Consider the following 20,642-nt stretch of genomic DNA (forward strand, 5'->3'; position numbering starts at 1 on the left):
TATTTGTTTATTTGCTGCACCAGGTCTTACTTGCAACATGTAGGATCTTCCCTGTAGCATGTGGGCTTCTCTGGAGTTGTGTTGTGCAGGCACCAGAGTGTGCAGACTCAGTAGTTAGTGTTCAGGCTCGTAGTTGCTGTGCGATGCTGGGATCTTAGTTCTCTGACCACGGGTGGAGCCTGTGTCCCCTGCATTGGAAAGCGAATCCTTACCCACTGGACCAACAGGAAGTTACCAAGCCCCCCAGCCATACTTGCTTTTAAGGCTTCAAAGTTTATAGCAGCTCCTTTCATTAAGTTTGTTTCTTTTGTTCAGTCACTTAGTCCTTTCCGACTCTGCAACCCCATGGACTATAGCACACCAGTCTTCCCTCTGTCCTTCACTGTCTCCCAGACTTTGCTCAAAATCATGTGCATTGAGTCAGTGATGCTGTCTAACCATCTCATTCTCTGTAGTCCCCTTCTCCTCCTGCCCTCAATCTTTCCCAGCTTCAGGGTCTTTTCCAGTGAGTCAGCTCTTTGCATCAGGTGGCCAAAGTATTGGAGCTTCAGCATCAGTGCTTCCATTGAATATTCAGGGTTGATTTCCTTTAGGATACACTGGTTGGATCTCCTAGCAGTCCAAGGGACTCTCAAGAGTCTTCTCCAGCACCACAGTTTGAAAGCATCACTTTTTTGGCTCTTAGCTTTCTTTATGGTCCAACTCTCACATCCATACATGACTACTGCAAAAACCATAGTTTTGACTGTACGGACTTTGTTGGCAAAGTGATGTCTCTGCTTTTTAATACACTGTCTGGGTATGTCTTAGCTTTCCTTCCAGGGAACAAGTGTCTGTGAGTTTCATGGCTATAGTCACTGTCTGAAGTTATTTTGGAGCCCAAGAAAATAAAAGCTATCACTTCTTCCATTTTTTTTCCCTTCCCTTTGCTGTGAAATGATGGGGCAGATGCCATGATCTTAGTTTTTTGAATGTTGAGTTTTAATCCAGCTTTTTCACGCTTTTCTTTCACCTTCATCAGGACGTTCTTTAGTTCCTTTTCACTTTCTGCCATGAGACTGGTACCATCTGCATGTGTGAGGTTGTTAATATTTCTCCTGGCAATCCTGATTCCAGCTTGTGATTCACACAGCCTGACATTTCTCATGATGTACTCTGCATATAAGTTAAATAAACAGGGTGACAATATACAGCCTTGTCATTCTCCTTTTCCATTTTGAACCAGTCTGTTGTTCTATGTCTGGTTCTAACTGTTGCTTCTTGACCTGCTTACAGATTTTTCAGGAGATAGGGAAGGTGGTCTGGTATTCCCATCTTTTAAAGAATTTTCCACAGTTTGTTGTGATCCACACAGTCAAAGGCTGTAGCATAGTCAGTGAAGCAGAAGTAGTTGCTTTTCTGAAACTGCCTTGCTTTCTCCATGATCTAACAAATGTTGGCAATTTGATCTCTGGTTTGTCTACCTCTTCAAGCCCCAGCTTGTACATCTTATACATTTGCATACTACTGAAGCCTAGCTTGAAGGATTTTGAACGTAACCTGGCTAGCATGTGAAAAGGAGCACAATTGTTTGAATATTATTTAGCACTGCCCTTCTTTGGTATTGGAATAAAAACTGACCTTTTCCAGTCCTCGGGCCACTGTTGAGGTTTCCAAATTTGCTGGCGTATTGAGTGCAGCACTTTAACAGCATCATCCTTTAGGATTTGAAATAGTTCAGAAGGGCTCTTTTATTGGACCCAAAAGAGCTTTATGTATGGTTTTACTAAGCATTGAAAATGGAGGAATTTGTATTACTTGCCTGTCATTTCTTAGACCTTACTGTGCTCATGTCTGAGGGAAGAGATAGGAATATGGGATCTTTTGGTAAAACAGAGAGGCTAGAAATGGGGTTGTTGTCTTGGTCATAGTTATCACCTGTTTTGAATGCTGTCAGTAGCTACCACTGTTGGGCAAATGCTCTGTGTGACATCCATCTTGTTGACATCATCTCATGTAACCCTCTCAACCACCCACTAAGGGTGACACCGGTAGTTACTCTCCTTACAACAAGTACTTGAGCTTTTGAAGCAGTGATAGGCACTATTCCAGAGTTATCAAGGTAGGAGAAGATACAAAATAAAGCAAGAGCAAAGAACAGAAGACAGAAAGCAAAGCAAACGAAAAAAGACTCTTGTTTCTTAAACCATACACCCTTGTCAGGGAATAGAGAAAGAGAAAATAAAAAATAGATAATAGTACCTCAGTTGATCATAGGAGCAGGGGTGAAAAATAAACAGAGATGGCAAGAGAGAGAATCAGTGGCAGGCAGGGTGGATGTTGTATTTGAGGTGGTTAGAAGGACCTCTTTACTGAGGTAGCATTTCTGCTGAGAACTGAAAAGGAAAGTACTGTGTGGAAAACAAAAGAAGGATGTTCTAGTATCAAAGTACAAAAGCTACAGGAGTATCGGTCGCATGACAAAGCAATGATAAACCCGGTCAGTGTATTAAAAAGCAAAGACATCACTTTGCCAACAAAGGTCTCAGAGTCAAAGCTCTGGTTTTTCCAGTAGTTATATACCGATGTGAGAGTTGGACCATAAACAAAGCTGAGTGCTGAAGAACTGATGTTTTTGAATTGTTATGACCAACCTAGACAGCATATTAAGAAGCAGAGACATTCCTTTACCAACAAAGGTCTGTCTAGTCAAAGCTATGGTTTTTCCAGTAGTCATGTATGGATGAGAGAGTGAGACTATAAAGAAAGCTGAGAACTGAAGAATTGATGCTTTTGAACTGTGGTGTTTGAGAAGACTCTTGAGAGTCCCTTGGACTGCAAGGAGGTCAAACCAGTCAATCCTAAAGGAAATTAACCCCAAATATTTATTGGAAGGACCGATATTGAAGCTGAAGTTCCAATACTTTGGCTACTTGATGCAAAGAGTAGAAAAGGACACTGATGCTGGGATAGATTGGAAGGCAAAAAGAGAAGGGGGTGGCAGAGGATGAGATGGTTGGATACCATCACCGACTCAGTGGACATGAGTTTGAAAACTCTGGGAGATAATGAAGGATACAGGGAAGCCTGCCATGCTGCAGTCCATGGGGTCACAAAGAGTCACACACGACTTAGGGACTGAACAGTAATGGGTAGCATATCTAAGGATCAGTTAGAGAGCCAGCCTGCCTGAAGCGTAATTTCCAAGGGGAATAATTGCACATAATTACGTTTGAAAGGGACTAAGGACAAATCCCTGGTGACTCAGGAAAGAATCTGCCTTCAGTGCAAGAGACATGATATCCATCCTGGGTCAGGAAGATCCCCTGGAGAAGGGAATGACAACCCACTCCAGTATTCTTGCTGGGAAATTCCATGGACAGAGGAACTTGCGGACTATAGTCCTTGGGGTTGCAAAGAGTCAGACATAACTGAGTGCCTGCTTTTAAGGGGCAAATCACACAGGATCAGCAGGCCATTTTGAGAACTTTGGGTTTTGCTCTAAGGGGAAATAGCAGCCAGAGACTCTCTGCTCATAGGCCTTCCCTGTTGAGTGAAATGGGAGGCAGGAGATGGTAGAGAGAGAGACCATGAGGGGATGAGTCTACAATCCAGGTGATGATGGCTTAGGTCAGGGTGACAGTGGTAAAGAGTAGTCATGTGCTGGATGTATTTTGAAGGCAGAGCCAAGAATATCTTCTGTGACAAGTCAGGGGACAGAGAAGTCGAAGATGAAATTGAGGTTTTTGGTCTGGGCCACTGGGAAAATAGTTTCCCTTTACTGACATGAGGAGGGCTATGGGAGAGCAAGATGTTGTAGAGAAAAGACAGGATTTGTCTTTGGGCATGTTAGTTAGAGATGTCCACCCAAGCGGAGATTTTTGCATAGACTGGCTTTGGAATTCTGTGAAGAAAAGCAGCAAATGCATTCACTAAAAAGTAACGTATGGGACATTTGATATGCTGTACTGAGTGTCACAAAATAGGGGGGAAAAAAGAGAAAAATGCATATGGGTTTCAAAGACTCTGTTCACTTGCAAGTTTGTCTGAAATATCTAAGGAAGTATTAGTTTTCCCTACTGGTAACACTTATAAGGCTTTGCTGACTGCCTGTGTTAGCACTCTCGGGCTGCTAGTAACAGAGTAACAAATTCTGTAACAAAGTACCACAGATGGATGTCTTAGAACAACTGAATTGTATTCTCACACTGACTGGAGGCTAAAAGTGTGAAATCAAGGTGTGGGTAGGGCCATGCTCCCGCTGAAGGCTCTCCCTAAGGCCTGGGTAGCTGGGGCTTCCCGGGTGGCTCAATGGTAAAGAATCTGCCTGCCTATGTAGGAGATGCAGGTTTGATCCCTGGGTCGGGAAGATCCCCAGGGGAAAGAAACGGCAACCCACCCCAATATTCTTGCCTGGGAAATCTCATGGACAGAGGAGTCTGGCGGGCTACAAGTCCATTGGATCTCAAAAGAGTCAGATATGACTTAGCGACTAAACAAGGCTTGAGGGAATCAAAGGGATGTTATGATATGTAAAGAGAAAGTTTTTTCAGCAGTATCTTAACTTACTCATTCCGTTGACTATTCCTAGTTTGCCAAGGTACTGTGAATTATGCTGACTTTCAGGACACACTTAGGAGTGTTCATGCCTTAGAATCTGTGTCATGGAGGACAGATGATGGGTTATGATTAGCTTCTTCTATTGTATTTTCTTGATAATAAAAAAGTGGACTCCCCAAACAGTGACTTGGGGGTTTAGACCAGTAAAATTTATGAATCCTGATCAAAATGCATTGAAATTGTTGCCAATATATGACTGGAAATAGTTATAAGCAAGGTTTTGTTGTGTTATTCTCACAGAATAAGTTTGGAGTTTTTCTACTGGTAAGTAAACTCTGCTTTATGCCTTTAAGTAAAAAACTAAGAAGCTTTGAAGTCACCAGAAACTGTGGAGAGCTTCCAGTTTGAGGGAGTGCAACTTTAAAATAGAAATGAAGCAATTACTTGTTTCTGTAGTCTGTGTTTTAAATGATTGCCCCACCTCTTATTAGCTCATCATTTTGAGCTTGGTCCTCAGACTTCCAGTGAGGAGTGTGGTTTTGGGAAAGCCAGCAGCAGGTGGGTAAGCTCTGCCTTTTCATGCCATGCCCTTGTGGCTGTCGATTCTCAGTGCATGTCTGTAGTCAGCATCTAAGATGATGAGAAGGGCAGAACCGTGGACGATTGGGTCTGGAAGGGACCTGAGTGATCATTCAGTCACCCAAAGCTCTCCCTTCTATTTCTCTTCCTCCCTATACTGTAAATTGTTGAAACTACAACAACTTCTTGTAAGTGGCACTGTAGTGATATACACTGAGTCTCTTGATATGAGAAAGTAGGAACAGTGAGGAAATCACAGGTGTATTACTGTGACGTGTTGCAAAGAACCCTGCTTTGAGGAGTCAGGAGGCCTGGCTTCTAGTTCTCGTTCCTATTAATGGGATGCTGGATGCATTTTAGGTCTTTGTTTTATACCTTCAAGATGCAGAGCCTGAACTCTTTAAGATAGTCTTTGAGGATTTTTTTCACCCCTTTGACCTCTGTACTTCTTTCTGGTTTCCGCAGTGGAGACAGGACTGCTGTGCACAGCTGTCTGGGGTGTGTACTGCCCAGCTCCAGCGGTGTGGGTCATATACAACACACAGATGTGAATGCTTCCACCTGGGTGGTGGAAAAGACAGCATCCCTGAAAACAGCAGTTCTTAAATTTGTTAGAACGCAAAAAAAAAAAAAAAAAAAAAAGAACAACCCTCAAAAACTTGCTAATTCCTGCCCTGCTTTATCAGGATTGAGAGTCACCTCTGTAATTCTGATTCTTGCCTGTAGCACACACCTTTGAATCCTGGATCATATCTCCACAGTGGTGAATAATCAAAGAAAGCATAATCTACCTTATAATCAGCTGTTTTGCTATCATCTTTTCTCTGTGTCCCCCTTGGTAGCTCAGATGGTAAAGAAATCTGCCTGCAATGCTGGAGACCTGGGTTTGATCCTTGGGTCAGGAAGATCCAAGGATGGCAACCCACTGCAGTATTCTTGCCAGGAAAATTCCACGGACAGGCTGTCGTCCAGAGGGTCACAAAGAATCGGACACGATTGAGTGGCTAACACACTTTCTCTGTGTCACAGTAGCTTCTGTCTTCTGCATCTATTCTCTGGCCTGTATAGACTTCAGCCTTTGCCACTCAGAAGGTACCCCTGGAACCAGCCTTGTTGCTCACCTGACCTTTTCAAATCTCTGTCCCTCGACCTGCTACACTGTGCCCAACCTCTAGTCTCCTTAACCGTGTCCAGGTCTGGGCTGTTGTGCCCCTTGACCCACCCATGGGGAGATGTAGAAGTTGAATTTGATGTTATTGAAGCACAAAAGGAGGTTGGACTTCCCTAGGTCGGTGTTTCCCAAGTTGAGTTAGTATTATTCCTCCAGCTGCTCATACGTGGGTGGCCCAAAATAATTTTGTGTTTGAAGACAATCAGTTAAACCAGGTTAATGGACTTTAACATAAGTACAGTGCAAGTCCCCAAAAATGGCCTAGAGCACATCACCCTATGCTGACTTAGTGATCTCTGGTTACCCCAGCACAGTGTTCTCCGGCCGACTGGCTGGATGGGGGAACCTCATTTACAGGAGAGGGCCTGGAAGGTCAAGTCTCAGACTCCATCCATCTAGGATGTTTTGGGAAATAGTGTAGTTTTTGTGTGTATTTGTAGGTAGCAGTCTTCGTAATGATTTCTCCTTTAAAGAATGACTTTTGAATGTATTTTATAGATAAACTAAGTGTTACAAAATCCTGCTTAGGTCATTGCCATCTGGCTTAAGATTCTACAACTAAGCATTTGAATGTTTCTATGTTGTACCCCCAAATGCAGCCCCTTTAATGTACTATTTAAATGAACAGCTTTCATTTTTATACTCACTGTTGTCTATACTGATCTATTAATACTTGTCTGTTGGTAGGAAAATAGGAAGCTATTCAGAGCCAATCCTGCTCTGGATGCCTGGAAGATTTATGTAGAATTCATTGATGACATCGTGGTGGAAGGCTTTTTTCAAGCAATAATGCATGACTTAGACTTCTTCCTGAAGAACACAGAGAAACAATTGAAACCTGCACCATTTTTTCAAGCACAGATGATCTTAATGCCCCCAGAGATTCTGTTTAAGCCTTCTTTAGAAAGAGAGGCTGGAGATGGCTTCTATGATCTGGTGGAAGAAATGCTGTGCAGTAGTTTCAGAATGTCTGCCCAGATGAAGCGAGTAGCAGCACATCTGGAAACAGAAAACTACCAGGTATGCTCTTTGTAAATAGGTATTATGCTTATTGTTAATTATATGTACATAATAGATTAAGAGCTTATACATGCATTTATTAATAGTGATACTGAATACTGAATGCAGAAAATAGAATACAGAGAGATCAAGGAAACTTAAAAGGAAACAAATTCTTTAAAAAGTTTACATATTTTTAAAAGTTCAACATATTTACATATATTTTATCCAATTTTGCACATATGTTTAGAGTTACAAACAAATGCAAAGCTAATTCCAAAGCTTTTATTCTGAATATACTTCAGTTTTGAGTTCTAGTGTTTTCTGTATTCTGATGTTCACACTTCTTTGCTGTATTTATACCAAGTATGGTTAATTTTATTTGTAACTAACCTAAAAGCAACATCCTGTGAGCTGATCCTGAGGCAGCCAGGAAAATCAGGAATTTTAGAACAGCCTTTTAAAACGGGATAAAGCCACATGAAAGAAAGCACTTCATTCTTGATATATAAATGCAAAAGAGAAAATATTAAGAAACAATATTTCAGATGAAAAGGCAGAAAAGAATATAGAGATTGCAACTTCCCTGAATTCAAAACAAATGTGCTTACGCAACTACCCAGATATTTGAATATGTAATGCCCATACAAATATATGTATATTAATGACAATTATTATTATAAAATTAGCTTTTATATTAATGATTCAAAATTAATTGGGATAATGAGCATAAAGAAAGAAGTTGGGAAAGGCAACACAGTTTTTTATCTTACTAACTATTCTCCTTTTGAAGACTGGCCTTGGAGAACGTTAGGCTGCACATAATTGAAAGAACACGGTTGAGTTTTGTAAATGCTTGGCTCTCCTGTTGTTTAGAGTGATGTGGACAACATGCTGGGCCTGGCAGAAGGTAGGCAGGAGATCATGAGGAGAGTAGCAGACGTTATCAGCAAAGTCTTGGACTTCAGAAACACCCTGGACACGTATGCTTACCTCTGGGTAGAAGACCGAGCCGAGTTCATGAAGCACTTCCTTCTATATGGCCCTACTGTGTCGGCTGAGGAGATGGAGCCTCATGTGAATGAAGAGGTCCCTGAACAATCACCAACACTTGAGCAGTTCAAAGAACAGGCAAGGAAAACCCTAAGCAGTCAATCTAGTTTCTGGGTTTTGACTGAGTTGTTGCACAGTGACTAATTTTTTTTCTAATTATAGATTGACATTTATGAGGCCCTGTATGTTCAGATGAGCAAGTTTGATGACTTCAGGGTGTTTGATAGTTGGTTCAAGGTGGACATGAAGCCTTTTAAAGTGAGCTTGCTGAACATCATCAGGAAATGGAGCTGGATGTTTCAGGAGCATCTTTTGAGATTTGTCATTGACAGGTAGCCCTTTGTGTTTTGGCATTTGGAATTATAACTTCTTATACCTGACTGCTTCTTAAAACTGATGTATTAATTTTAAGAGCATTAAAATTGCCAGTTTTATAATACAGTTAACAAGCATTTACTTAGGTAAATACTGAAAATAAGAATCAGTCAAAAGCCTTATTCTTCTAAGTTTTAATGAGTTTAATTTGTGTTTGTATATGTGTATGTACATACATGTCTTTATAGCCTGAATGAGCTACAAGAATTTATAAAGGAGACAGATGCTGGACTTCAGAGAGAATTAAGTGAAGGCGATCATGATGGTTTAGTTGACATTATGGAGCATCTTCTGGCTGTAAGAAGCCGACAGAGAGCTACTGATGAACTCTTTGAACCACTGAAAGAAACCATCACACTCTTGGAAATGTATGGCCAGAAGATGCCTGAGCACGTCTATATTCAGCTAAAGGTGAGTGTAGTGGTAAAATAGTCACAATTACCATAAACTGAGCACCTCCTGTACCCACATTCATTCTTCACGTGTACTCTCTTAGGACTCCTCGTAGCAACATATTCTGTAGATATTAATGTTTCCATTTTACAGCTTAGGAATCTGAAGCTGAAAGGGACTTAATAATTTTCTAAGGGCCACTCAAGTAATGAAGCCAGGACATACAAATCTAGGGGTATTTCATGCCCAAATCCTTGCTCTGCATGGCTGTGCTTCACCATCTTCACGTTCAGGTAATAAGAGAGTCTCTCAAGGACTTTTTTGGGGTTCTTCTTATATCTTCACTTTCCCATGTGAAATGAACTCCAGCTCTCTTTTTCATCTAAAATTGCCTATCAGTTGAGAACTGTCCTAGTCTTTGGAAACAAATCGTGGACATGTTAATAAAGAATAAATAAAGCCCAATTTGGATGGAGAAATCACTGTTTCCTAAGCAGGGTTTCTGTGTCACCCTGCTCTTTCTATGTTCTGGATTGACTTGGCTGCTGTGTGCCAAATGGTGTACAAAGTCTTTGTGCTTACAACTGAATTCATGAATAAAAATCTCACCATTGAGATGCTATTCCCATGTTCATGTTGAAGTTCTATAGATAGTTTATGTATTTGCATCATCTACCAGCTTCCAGGACGGCTTTATGTTTGACTGGGTTTCAGTCATGTGATCAGTTTCTGCATTAAGAAAAAAAAACAAAAACTTTTTATTGAATTCTGTCTAGTTCAGTGATTAGAGCATGGAGCTCAAACTAGGATTTCTTTTTTGGAAATCCATCTCATATGTTTGTCTCAGAGCATGCTTCCTCTTCAGTACAATATCCCTCAAGATCCCTCACTTGTAACATTTGTCTATACTGTCTCCGATTCCCCATGTTTTTTAAAAAAACTGAGGTGAAATTCACAGTTCATATAACGTAAAAGTGACCGCTTCAAAATGTGTGGCATTAGTACATTCACAAGGTTGTGTAACCACTGGCTCTATCTATTATAGTTTCAGAACATTTTCATCGCCTTCAAAGAAACTCCATGTCCATTAGTGGTCATTCCCCACTACCTGCCCTCAGTCCGAGGCTACTGTCAATCTTTTCCTGTCTTTATGGATTTATTTATTGTAGGAACTTCATATAAGTGGTTTTATACAATATGTGACCTTCTGTGTCTGGCTTTTCTCACTTGGCAGATGTTTTTGAGATTCATGAACATTGTAGCATATATCACTGCGTCATTCCTGTTTATGGCTGAATGATGTTCAGGTGTGTGTGTGTGTGTTTCATCTTTTGGCTGTTGTGAATAATGTTGCTGTGGACATTAGTGCAAAAGTATTTGAGTACCTGTTTTCATTCCTTTTTTGAAAAAAAATTAAGAGTAGAATTACTGGGTCATGTGGTTTCTAAGTTTAACTTTTTGAGGAACTGCCAAAATGTTTTTCACTTCTGCTGCTCCCTTTTATAGTCCACACTTTGTTTTGTGAAGACTCACTGCAACAATGTATTTACAAGTGATCTGTTGGCTACAAAGAATTACTGTATATGAATTATTAAATTTTAAGTAAAATCTGTCTCTAAAAGAAAATCTAGTTTGATTTGGAGTGAAAGGCAATGTGGATAGATAATATATAACAAGAGTGAGAGATTAAATAATTATGGCAGAACACACTGTGCGTGTTTGTTTTTAGGAAGATTGGGATATTCTTTGAGTCAGATCTTGAACCTTAAAATATGTCATATAGAGAAACCAGCATTTTAAGGAACTGATAGGCGATTTGGGTCATGGCCTCCAGAATTTGTATTATAAAAGTTTGGCTCACACTTTGCTAAAGCTAGGTCCCAGTCATTTCTGTTGTCATTTTTAAGTCTTTGACAAATTTTCCTGACACATATGACACCTTAAATACATTGTTCAACAATAAGTTAATGAGGAAAGTATAAGTGGTGATGGAGACATGTTTGATCAAGTCACTTAGTTCTGACTGTTAGTTTTTTTATGAAATGGGGGTTCATATATTTAATTTTAGTGCTGTGGTCTGGTGAAAGATTTAAAATTCTTTTATGCATTTTTTAGCTTACACGCTTTCTAATGGACTCTTACGTTTCCAAGATGAATAAAAGCAAATGTGGTATTCTGCTTTTTTTCCTATAAAAATAAGTTTGACTCACTACTTACAGTTTTGGCAATGTTGAAAATACTAAGCTTTTCAAGATTTCAAAAGTGAACCACACTTTTAGCTCTGTGTGCGTCTCGATGCTGGTAATTCATGCTGATAGGGGAAAATATAAGATTTATAGGCAGTTCAAGTTGCTTGTGGGGGATAACAATGTACCAGATTTGTTTTAATTGAAGCCATTTGTGAGAGTTACTTTTTCTCCTTCATAATCATTAGTGGTCATAACATTTCCCCAAACTTGCCTGTGCTTAGTTTGATGCTTAAAACCCCTGGGCATGGCTGTGTTTTCATACTCTATCTACAGTATGCTCTGAAGCTGGATTACACCTGTAATCTATAGATTTTTTTTAAGTCCCTTCCCTGTTAAGAAACCTTCATTGACTGCCCCTAGCCTCAGAATTGGAGAAGGCAATGGCACCCCACTCCAGAACTCTTGCCTGGAAAATCCCATGGATGGAGGAGCCTGGTGGGCTGCAGTCCATGGGGTTGCAAAGAGTCGGACACGACCGAGCAACTTCACTTTCACTTTCCACTTTCATGCATTGGAGAAGGAAATAGCAACCCACTCCAGTGTTGTTGTCTGGAGAATCCCACGGACAGGGGAGCCTGGTGGGTTGCCGTCTATGGGGTCACATAGAGTCGGACACGACTGAAGCTACTTAGCAGCAGCAGCAGCAGCAGCCTCAGAATCCTGTCCAGTTTCCATAGAGCCCACATTCTCACTCCATTCTGCACTGGAAATCTTACAAGATATTGAGGGATCTCCCCCTCATCTCTCCCTGTTGAAATCCACTCATTGCTGTGAGCCTGTGATGCAGTGTCTCCTCCTTGAGTGAACCAGTATCAGCTAGACTTTGGAGGTCATCTAATCTATTGGTTTTCAATGACAGTTTACTTTTTATCAAGCGGAAGCTTCTTTGGTATCCGCAAGTACAAAGCAGATAGCAGCAGGTCTAGTGTAGCTGAAGAAGGTTAAGAAACCTGAGCTCACCGCTGAGACTTCTTCAAGTCTTATCTCCCATGGCCCTGAAGGGACTCCATGAAACTTTTAGGTTCTGTGGGGTCAGTTGGAATTGCAGAGTGAGACCATGTACAGATGAGGATGCAGAGTTTTGTTGAGAAGGATGGAAAAGCAAGACGAAAAACAGGTAGCTTTAGAGCCCACGTCTCTTAGCTCCTGGTCTGGTTGAGTATTTCTGTCATGACGACTTGTTGCATTTTAATTTCATAACACCTCCTGATGGAAGTTAACACCTTCTGTCATGAAAAAAGTTGTTTTGTGTGCCTCTCCTTCACACTGACAGATGATATAACAATATCTGTCTAAAGCATATGTTTTATCTTTGTAGCCCTCCTCCACCACTCAGATACAGTTTATACTTAGCACAGTGCACTTTTCATAATTGACAGTTACTGAATCATTTATCAAATATGTATCAAAGGTTACAGAATAGTCTTTAAAACCTTTGATTTTTGTACTTCAGATACGCAAGTAGAGTCCCATCACCGTGGGTGGTTTTGTGTGACAAAATAATTTCAGTGTCCTGGGAGATGACCCAGACAAACAATGCTTTCTTAGTCTGGACACAAGGAATGCTTTTCAACAGCAGTTACACAGGAGGGCTCTTCAAAGAAAGTAAGTTGCTGTTGCTGTTTGCATTGTAGTCAGGACAGCAGAGTTGAGTTGCTACCTGAACAATTTATGACTGCTTTATCCTCCATCAACTAGGAATTAACCTTCCCTTCCCTTTGCCTCATCTTACTTTGAAAATCCTTGTCATTTACAATTAACCCAAATGTTCAAACTCTCCATCCAGAGCGAGTAAAAACACAGCTTTGGGAGTCAGAGGAAAATGAAGGACAAGACTGATTCGTATTTTCATCTCTGCCCCACCAGATCCAAAACATCTTTTTTTCACTGGCTAAATGTGGCTCCATTTCTAGGTGTTAGATCAACCAAGTCATTTCCAGAGCACTTAATCTTGTTCCCTCAGTAGCAAAATAATTTGGTAATTTGTGTCTTATTTTGAAAACATTTTGATTTATGCCAAGGTCAGTTTCAGAGGACAGCCTGGTTTGTGCTTGGAAGATGTGACTCCAGAGGTGCAGTGTGTCAGCCTGGGATTCAGCCTGGTTCTGAGCCTTTTAGTCATTTTAATCTTTGGGGTGTAAACTCCATCTCTCATGCAAGAATGAAAGGATGCCATGGGTGAGCGGAGAACGATTAGGATAGTCTAATCCTGTGGAGCTGGTCTGTTTTAGGTGCTGCAGTGATTCCCATTTGCACCTTTGTTTTTGCAGGAATTACCTGAAAGATGGGAAACTACCAAAAAGATTGCAGCAGCTGTCAGACACGAGGTCTCACCTCTCCAAAACGCAGAAGTCTCCCTCATAAGGAAAGCATGTGTTTTGTTTGATGTAAGCTAGCTAACAAAGATGTTTTGTTGTTGTTTGTTTAAGAAAGGTTTTATAAGACTGGTTGAAGCTGTTTGTTTGAGATTCACTTTGTTTTTTTCTGCCTTCATCAGGAGAAGCAGGCAGAGTTCAGAGAGAGATTCAGATTCTATGCGCCCCTTCGTTTTAATGCAGAAAATCCATATACAGTACTCGATAAGGTAATGTGATTGCAGTGATCTTGTGTGTTATAATAGCTGTTTTAAAAAAGAAATTGGGCACTGAGATATTGCTGTATTTTACCTTAGTTTTGCAATTAGTTATGGGTTGAGAATTAGCTCTATAAAACCCAGTTATAAATCATTTTCCCCAAGTAAATTATATTGTGATTTAAATCATGTCTCCCCAGAATGCTGTTATCATCAAAGTACTCATACTAATGAAACTAACAACTACTATTATTTTTTAAACACTTTATATGTCAAGAACTTTGTTAAGCATGTTACATACGTTATTTATTTCAGTTCTTGCAATATCCCTATGATATAGCTTCTATTCTTTTTTTCAGATAAAGATATAATCATGTATAACTGAGTAACTTGTTGGAGATAACACAGTTAATGACAGAATCAGTGTTAAAATTTAGCTGTTTATTTTTTTAAAAGATGAGAAATATTGACCAGTGTGCTATTTCCTATGTGATACTTGGTTCATAATTCTTAATCTTAGTAAGAAAAGTCCTTACTCTTACTTACTCTTCCACCCGCCTCTGATTTATGTCTTTGCCTCATTCTACACTTTTCTTCTTTAGGCTTGATTACATGTCCTCAATCTCACTCCCAACTGCACACTATATATGTCTCCATGCTCACTCCCCAAATATATGTTATGTGGTTTTCTGGAGGTGGCTAGTGTTTTAGGGCCTTTCAAGTGAATGCCCATAACTTATTCTTAATTCTGGATACAAATATTATTGAGTCATTCAATCCTAGTTCATAATGAGCTACTTTATCATAGTTGACTATAAGAACGTATGTAACTGGCAGATAATCCAAAATGGTACATAATTCATGAGGCTTAAAAAAACATTTTAAAATTTTATTAGAAAAATTATATCTTTGTTTCTCTAAGAATTCTTAACCTAGCAGCCTAACTGATGACTTTGAAGCTTAGATTCAAGGACCGGGAGTTTTTCTGGGTTCATGTAGGCTGCCATCCTGACTTGACTTCATGCCGGAGATAGTCCTTAGTCCTTTTGTTGTTGTTGAGTCGCTCAGTCATGTCAAATTTTCTGTGACCCCATGGACTGCAGCACGCCAGGCTTCCCTGTCCTTCACTATCTCCTGGAGTTTGCTTAGACTTAGGTCCATTGAGTCAGTGATGTCATCCATTTAGTTCCCTGTTGTCCCCTTCTCCTCCTGCCTTCTATATTTCCCAGCATCAGGGTCTTTTCCAGTGAGTCAGGTCTTTGCATCAGATGGCCAAAATAATACTCCTTAGACTCTTGTAAGGCTTGAAGCTGACATGGTTTTTTACTTCTCTTTCCAAATTTTGGTTTGAATTTAGTTTTAACTGCTTTCAACCATTCATTAAACACCATTCTATATAGCATGAGTTCTTTTCTTTCACTTGGCTGAGGGAAAGTGGTTAATACATTCACTGAAAAGGGAGTAGGTTAGAATATTCTAATACTGTTAGTTTTTTTTTAAGATTATACCTACATTGCGGGTGGTCTCAGCAGATTGGACGGGGAGATGTTTTTCCTTGACTGTGCGCTGTGTGTAAACATTTCCTGCAGTTATCATTTATTGAGTCTTACCATTTTCCTGCTATACTATAACACCATATAGTTACGTATTTAAAAGTCAGTTATCTAACTTTGCACCTATAGAATATGTTGAGGATTTATACAAAGTTTTGAATATAGTAGGACTCAGTTACTTTTATCTTGAAGTCATTTTTTTATGTGTTTGTTCAACAAGCGTGCCTAATGTTTATGTAACTAGCTTTAACCCAAGTCAGGTATATGCTTGTTCTGGACTGACATGGTAGGTCCCAGTACTCAAGGCACTTCACTCCAAAAGATGGAAACCATTGACCCACCAGGAACAAGGGGAGTAGTGTGGTACATCTCTCCTTTTATAACCAATTACTGGGAAATTTATATTATGTGCTATTCTTTCTTCATAGCCAAAGATACAGTGAACAATTGAATTAAAATAGTTAGGTTTATATTTCTAGGAATAATTAGTATAACTAATAGGGAAATAATTAAAAATAAATAAAACGGCTGTTGACTCTGGGGAGTGTGGTTGACTAGCCATTTCGAAAATCCCTCTTTTATAGAACAGATGCTGAAACATGTCCACAAATAAATAATTCTAAATCTATTGCTGAGTTCCCAAGAAAACAAGAGAAATCTTTAAAGGGCAGGAAAATAGAGTAGCTGAAACCAGGATGGAAAGCAGAGGGAAACATAAAAGCCTGTGCTGCTGTAGGGGCAGATCAAAGTACCAGAAGTCTAGAACTTTGTAATTAGCCCTTTCAAGGCAAAGGAGGAGATCCTTTTAAGAGGGCTTCCCTGGTGGTTCAGCTGGTAAAGAATCCACCTGCAATGTGGGAGACCTGGGTTTGATTCCTGGGTTGGGAAAATCCCCGAGAGAAGGGAAAGGCTACCCACTCCAGTATATTCTGGCCTGGAGAACTCCATGGACTGTATAGTCCATGGGGTTGCCAAGAGTCGGACACAGCTGAGCAACTTTCACTTTCACCCTTAATGAGAGGGTGGTCTGGGAAAATCTGCAGCCTGCAGGGAGCCTTTGAGATGACAGTCTTTGCTCAGAATAGGGTGAAAAAACAGAGAAAAGGATCCTCTGGGAATTGGTAAACATGGGCCTGTTCTCCCAAGAATTGTGGTTCAGTTTTGTTCTACTCTGATAGTTAAGGAATTTCCAGGTCAGGAAACTGAGATGGTTACAAATAGTTCTTAGCACACAATAGAAGCAAATCCAGATCTCCTCTGCATAGAAGAGAATAAAGTGATCTTATTCTAATCTCTTCAGGGGCCCAACAGATTAAATTTAGTTAAATTTGAGTTTACGGTAAAATAAACACACCATCATGCATAAGGGCCAGCAGAAAGAGCAAACGACAGATACAGACACATATAAAATGTCAGATATTAGAAAACGTTTATTGGGACTACTCTGGTGGTCCAGTGGTTAAGACTGGGCTTCCACTGCAGGGGGCCTGGTTTTGATCCCTGTCGGGGAACAAAGATGCCACATACACATAAAAAACAACTCAACATTTATTATGGAAATAAAAGGTAATATTGAAAAAAATAAGCAAGTTCTCAGTTTTGAGACTGTCAAAAATGATCAGCTGAGTTTGAAAAAGGACCAGGGACTTACGGGAATGAAAAATAAAATTATTTTAAAAGACACAGCTCAGTAGTGGTTAAAGAACTAGTTAAATTGAAAAGAGGATTAGTGAAATGCAAATGACATTGGAAGGAATCACTTAGAAGACAGCACATAGGTGAAAGGAGATAAAAAATACAGAAGAGAGAAGAGATACAGAGTAAGAAGTTAGAATGATGTCTAACTTTTCTACTCAGACTTCCTGGAAGAGAGAATAAGCAGACTATTAGACAAGCAGTGGAGATAGAGTAGCTGGGATTTTTTTTTTTTTAAGAACTGGTCAAAGCATGAATCAACTGATTGATGATATTCACTGATAAAGGTTAAATACAAAGTCAACATCTGGACACATCACAATGAACTACAAAATACCCATGGCAAAGAGAAAACCTTTAAAGCATGCAGATAGAAAAGACAGATTATCTGTTAGAAGTGATACCTGAGGTAAGAGCATATTTGTCACCAGCAACAATGGAAGCTGGGCGATAGATGGTTTTTTCCCAATTCTCCAGTGTAAAATTATATTTCAGTAATGAGTATATTTAAGGTAAACAAAAGCAGAATGCATCAACCATCAACAAATCATTGCTGAAATGACTTCCAGTATGTATATTTCAAGAAAAGAGAGGACAAACAAAGCCAAAATTGATTCTCAGAAAAGACTAATTATATTGACAAATCCCAGGTGGAATTAACAAAGGGAAAAAAGAAAAATCCACAATTCTAGGAATAAATAGGGAATGGCAGTACAGAAAGAGCAAAAATTCAAAAGATCATCAAATATAATCAATAAAATTTAAGCAAAGTGGATACATTTTTGGAAAAACATAACTTACTAAAACTGTCTCAAGAAATAACATACCTGAATAGTCCTATAACTATGAAAAATTAACCAATAGGAAAATAAAAATATAAACCATTAGTTTAAAACAGAATAACAGGCTCCGATGGGATTATAGGTTAATTCAAGGAGCTTTCTGGAAATAAACCTCATTCATATGCTTCCAGAGCCCAGAAGAAGAATGAACACTCAAAAATTGCTCTATGAAGCATGTCTTATTTTTGTGAAAGGACAATATGAGAAAGGAAAAATTATAAGCTGTTCTTTTTTCTGTACACATAGATACAAACAAACTAAACCAAACCTAATCAAATAATCCATATAAATTGGTTGGGTTCATTCCAGGAAAATGTTTAATTTAACATTAGAAAATTAATATAATTCATCATATTAATAGATTAAAAGAAAAGTCATATAATCATCTTAAGAAATGCCAAAAGATCTTTAGGTATCATTCAACATTCACTTATGATAGACACTCTATCCTTTTGACCCATTAAAGGATAGCAAAACTCTATTTATAAAGACATTTTTACCAGAGCACATAAAAATCCTAGTAGCATTAGTGTTAATGGTGAAATACAGAAAGGACTATCAGCAGTAGAATAAATTAATTGTAGTGTATTCACACTGGGTAGTGCTATAAAGTGGTTGAAATGAACTTAATACATACTTTTCATGAATATGTAGAAGTACCTCAAAAATAAAATATATCAAAATTCTTAATATATAGTGTTCATATAAATTTCCAGCCATAAATTCTAAGAGTTTAGCATTTGCAGTACAAACACATGTAGTGAAAATATTATAAAATCAGTGATGTTAAATAAAAATTTAGTGATTTTGTTTATAGTGGGAAAGAGAAGGATAAAATTAAGGTCATTAAAAGTTATTAGTAATAAGTATTTCCTAAGCTGGATGGTGTGTACGCCCATAGCCAGACCCCTTTTTATGTGTATGGACTTTTCCCTAACATTTGTAACACTAAGAGAATTGCAGTTAATGTTTATAACATGTTTATAAAGGTATAACACGTAAAAATGAAACAACTTACATCATGCAAGAGTGCTAATATTCTAATTTGCGTTGCAAGAAATTAAGAGAGTTGCAAGCTGATAAATGATTAACTGTGGGTATTTAAAGTTAAGAAAAGAAACTCAAAAGACCTAAAGTAATAGAATTGTTGGATATTGAGAGAAGGTTGAGAGAAAATATAAAGTAGAAAAGCAACATTAAATCCTTTGTTTGCAAACCCAGTAAATCTGTAATGTCCAAACTTGATAAATCAATAAGCACAACCTGTGCAGAGAACTGAGAACTAGAGAAACAGCCTCCAGAAGAATGGGAGTGAGGGCCTTGGGTTTCCAGCTTTTCCTGCATGCACGCTCTTTTGTACTCTTTGCACTTGACCATATTAAGACACTGGTATGTTAATAAAAACTAAAAGTGAGAATTGGCTTATCAAAAAAAAAAAGAATTGGCTTATTAAGAAAGAAAAGAGTCAGCTTATATTCGGTGTAAAACATAAACTGTTGTACATTGGAAATTTTTCATGGGTGTGCTCCGTCTCATCAGTCATGTCCAACTCTTTGTGACCCAATGGAATGCAGCCCACCAGGCTCCTCTATCCGTGGAGTTCTCCAGGCAAGAATACTGGAGTGGGTCGTCATGCCCTCCTCCAGGGGATCTTCCCGACCCAGGGATGGAACCTGTGTCTCTTATATCTCCTGCATTGGCAGGCAGGTTCCTTACCACTAATGCCACCTGGGAATATTTTGTGTATTGATAATCTCTAGGACATTCTTTAAATTTGAAGGTTGTTTTTTATTTTTAAGTGATTTATTCTTCAGTGGAAGCTTCTAGCACCACCTCTTTTGCTCCCCAGAAAAGTCCCCAGCTGTATGAGGAAAATAAAGAGGAAAATTCGTATTCATAGCAATTTGATACCAGAGCACATTTTGCTGAAATAGTGTATGGGGAAGGTATTGATATCATTATTGTATTTACTGATAGTCTACTCTAGCTTTTTGAGTAGCTGTGAGTTTGCTCATCTAAAGCCTTCTTACCAATAATTATACTTCAGATTTCTCTTTCTTTTAAAAATCGAAGTTGTGAATGTTAATAGAACCAGAACACTGTGGCTTCTCTTCTCTGGCAGCTTGTTGGATATTAAGTGTGTTTGTGTTTCTGCTTTCTCCTCAGGCAAATCAAGAGCTTGAGGCATTAGAAGAAGAGATGCTGCAAATGCAGGAATCTACTCATCTTTTTGAAGTGGCTCTTCCAGAGTACAAACAAATGAAGCAGTGTCGCAAAGAGATAAAATTGCTCAAGGGGCTCTGGGATGTCATTATTTATGTTAGAGTAAGACACTGCTTGTTGAAAACATGCGTGTTTTTTTTTTTTTCTTTTAGTATTTTTTTTGTATAAATATACAATTTTTAGTGTCTGCGTAATTTTATAATATCTTAAAATATGTGATTGTTAAACTTTGTCCCAGAATTGGAGTTCCTATAACTTGTTAGTTGAAGATTCTTCTCTGAATTATTAGTGGTTTTTGTTTTCAGTTCTCAATGAAACTTGGTATGAGTCTCAAGTCCTTCTAGAGGGTTCTATAGAATATAAATAATGAATATATGTTGCACTCATATGGTCATCTCT

At 38.9% G+C, this 20,642-nt stretch overlaps 1 protein-coding gene across 1 annotated transcript in view; it reads left to right on the forward strand.

The window, feature by feature from the left end:
• The window catches only part of DNAH11 (dynein axonemal heavy chain 11), a 368,614-nt gene that overhangs the window by 53,161 nt on the left and 294,811 nt on the right, over positions 1–20,642 (forward strand). Inside the window, exons 15-21 of the mRNA XM_070787580.1 lie at positions 6,977–7,309; positions 8,165–8,419; positions 8,504–8,673; positions 8,905–9,127; positions 13,629–13,745; positions 13,856–13,942; positions 20,187–20,345. Of these exons, the coding sequence (XP_070643681.1) occupies positions 6,977–7,309; positions 8,165–8,419; positions 8,504–8,673; positions 8,905–9,127; positions 13,629–13,745; positions 13,856–13,942; positions 20,187–20,345 (1,344 nt within the window). The remainder of the gene's footprint in view (positions 1–6,976; positions 7,310–8,164; positions 8,420–8,503; positions 8,674–8,904; positions 9,128–13,628; positions 13,746–13,855; positions 13,943–20,186; positions 20,346–20,642) is intronic.

Source organism: Bos indicus, chromosome 4 (genome assembly GCF_029378745.1).
Source record: "Bos indicus isolate NIAB-ARS_2022 breed Sahiwal x Tharparkar chromosome 4, NIAB-ARS_B.indTharparkar_mat_pri_1.0, whole genome shotgun sequence".
Taxonomy (NCBI): Eukaryota; Metazoa; Chordata; class Mammalia; order Artiodactyla; family Bovidae; genus Bos; species Bos indicus.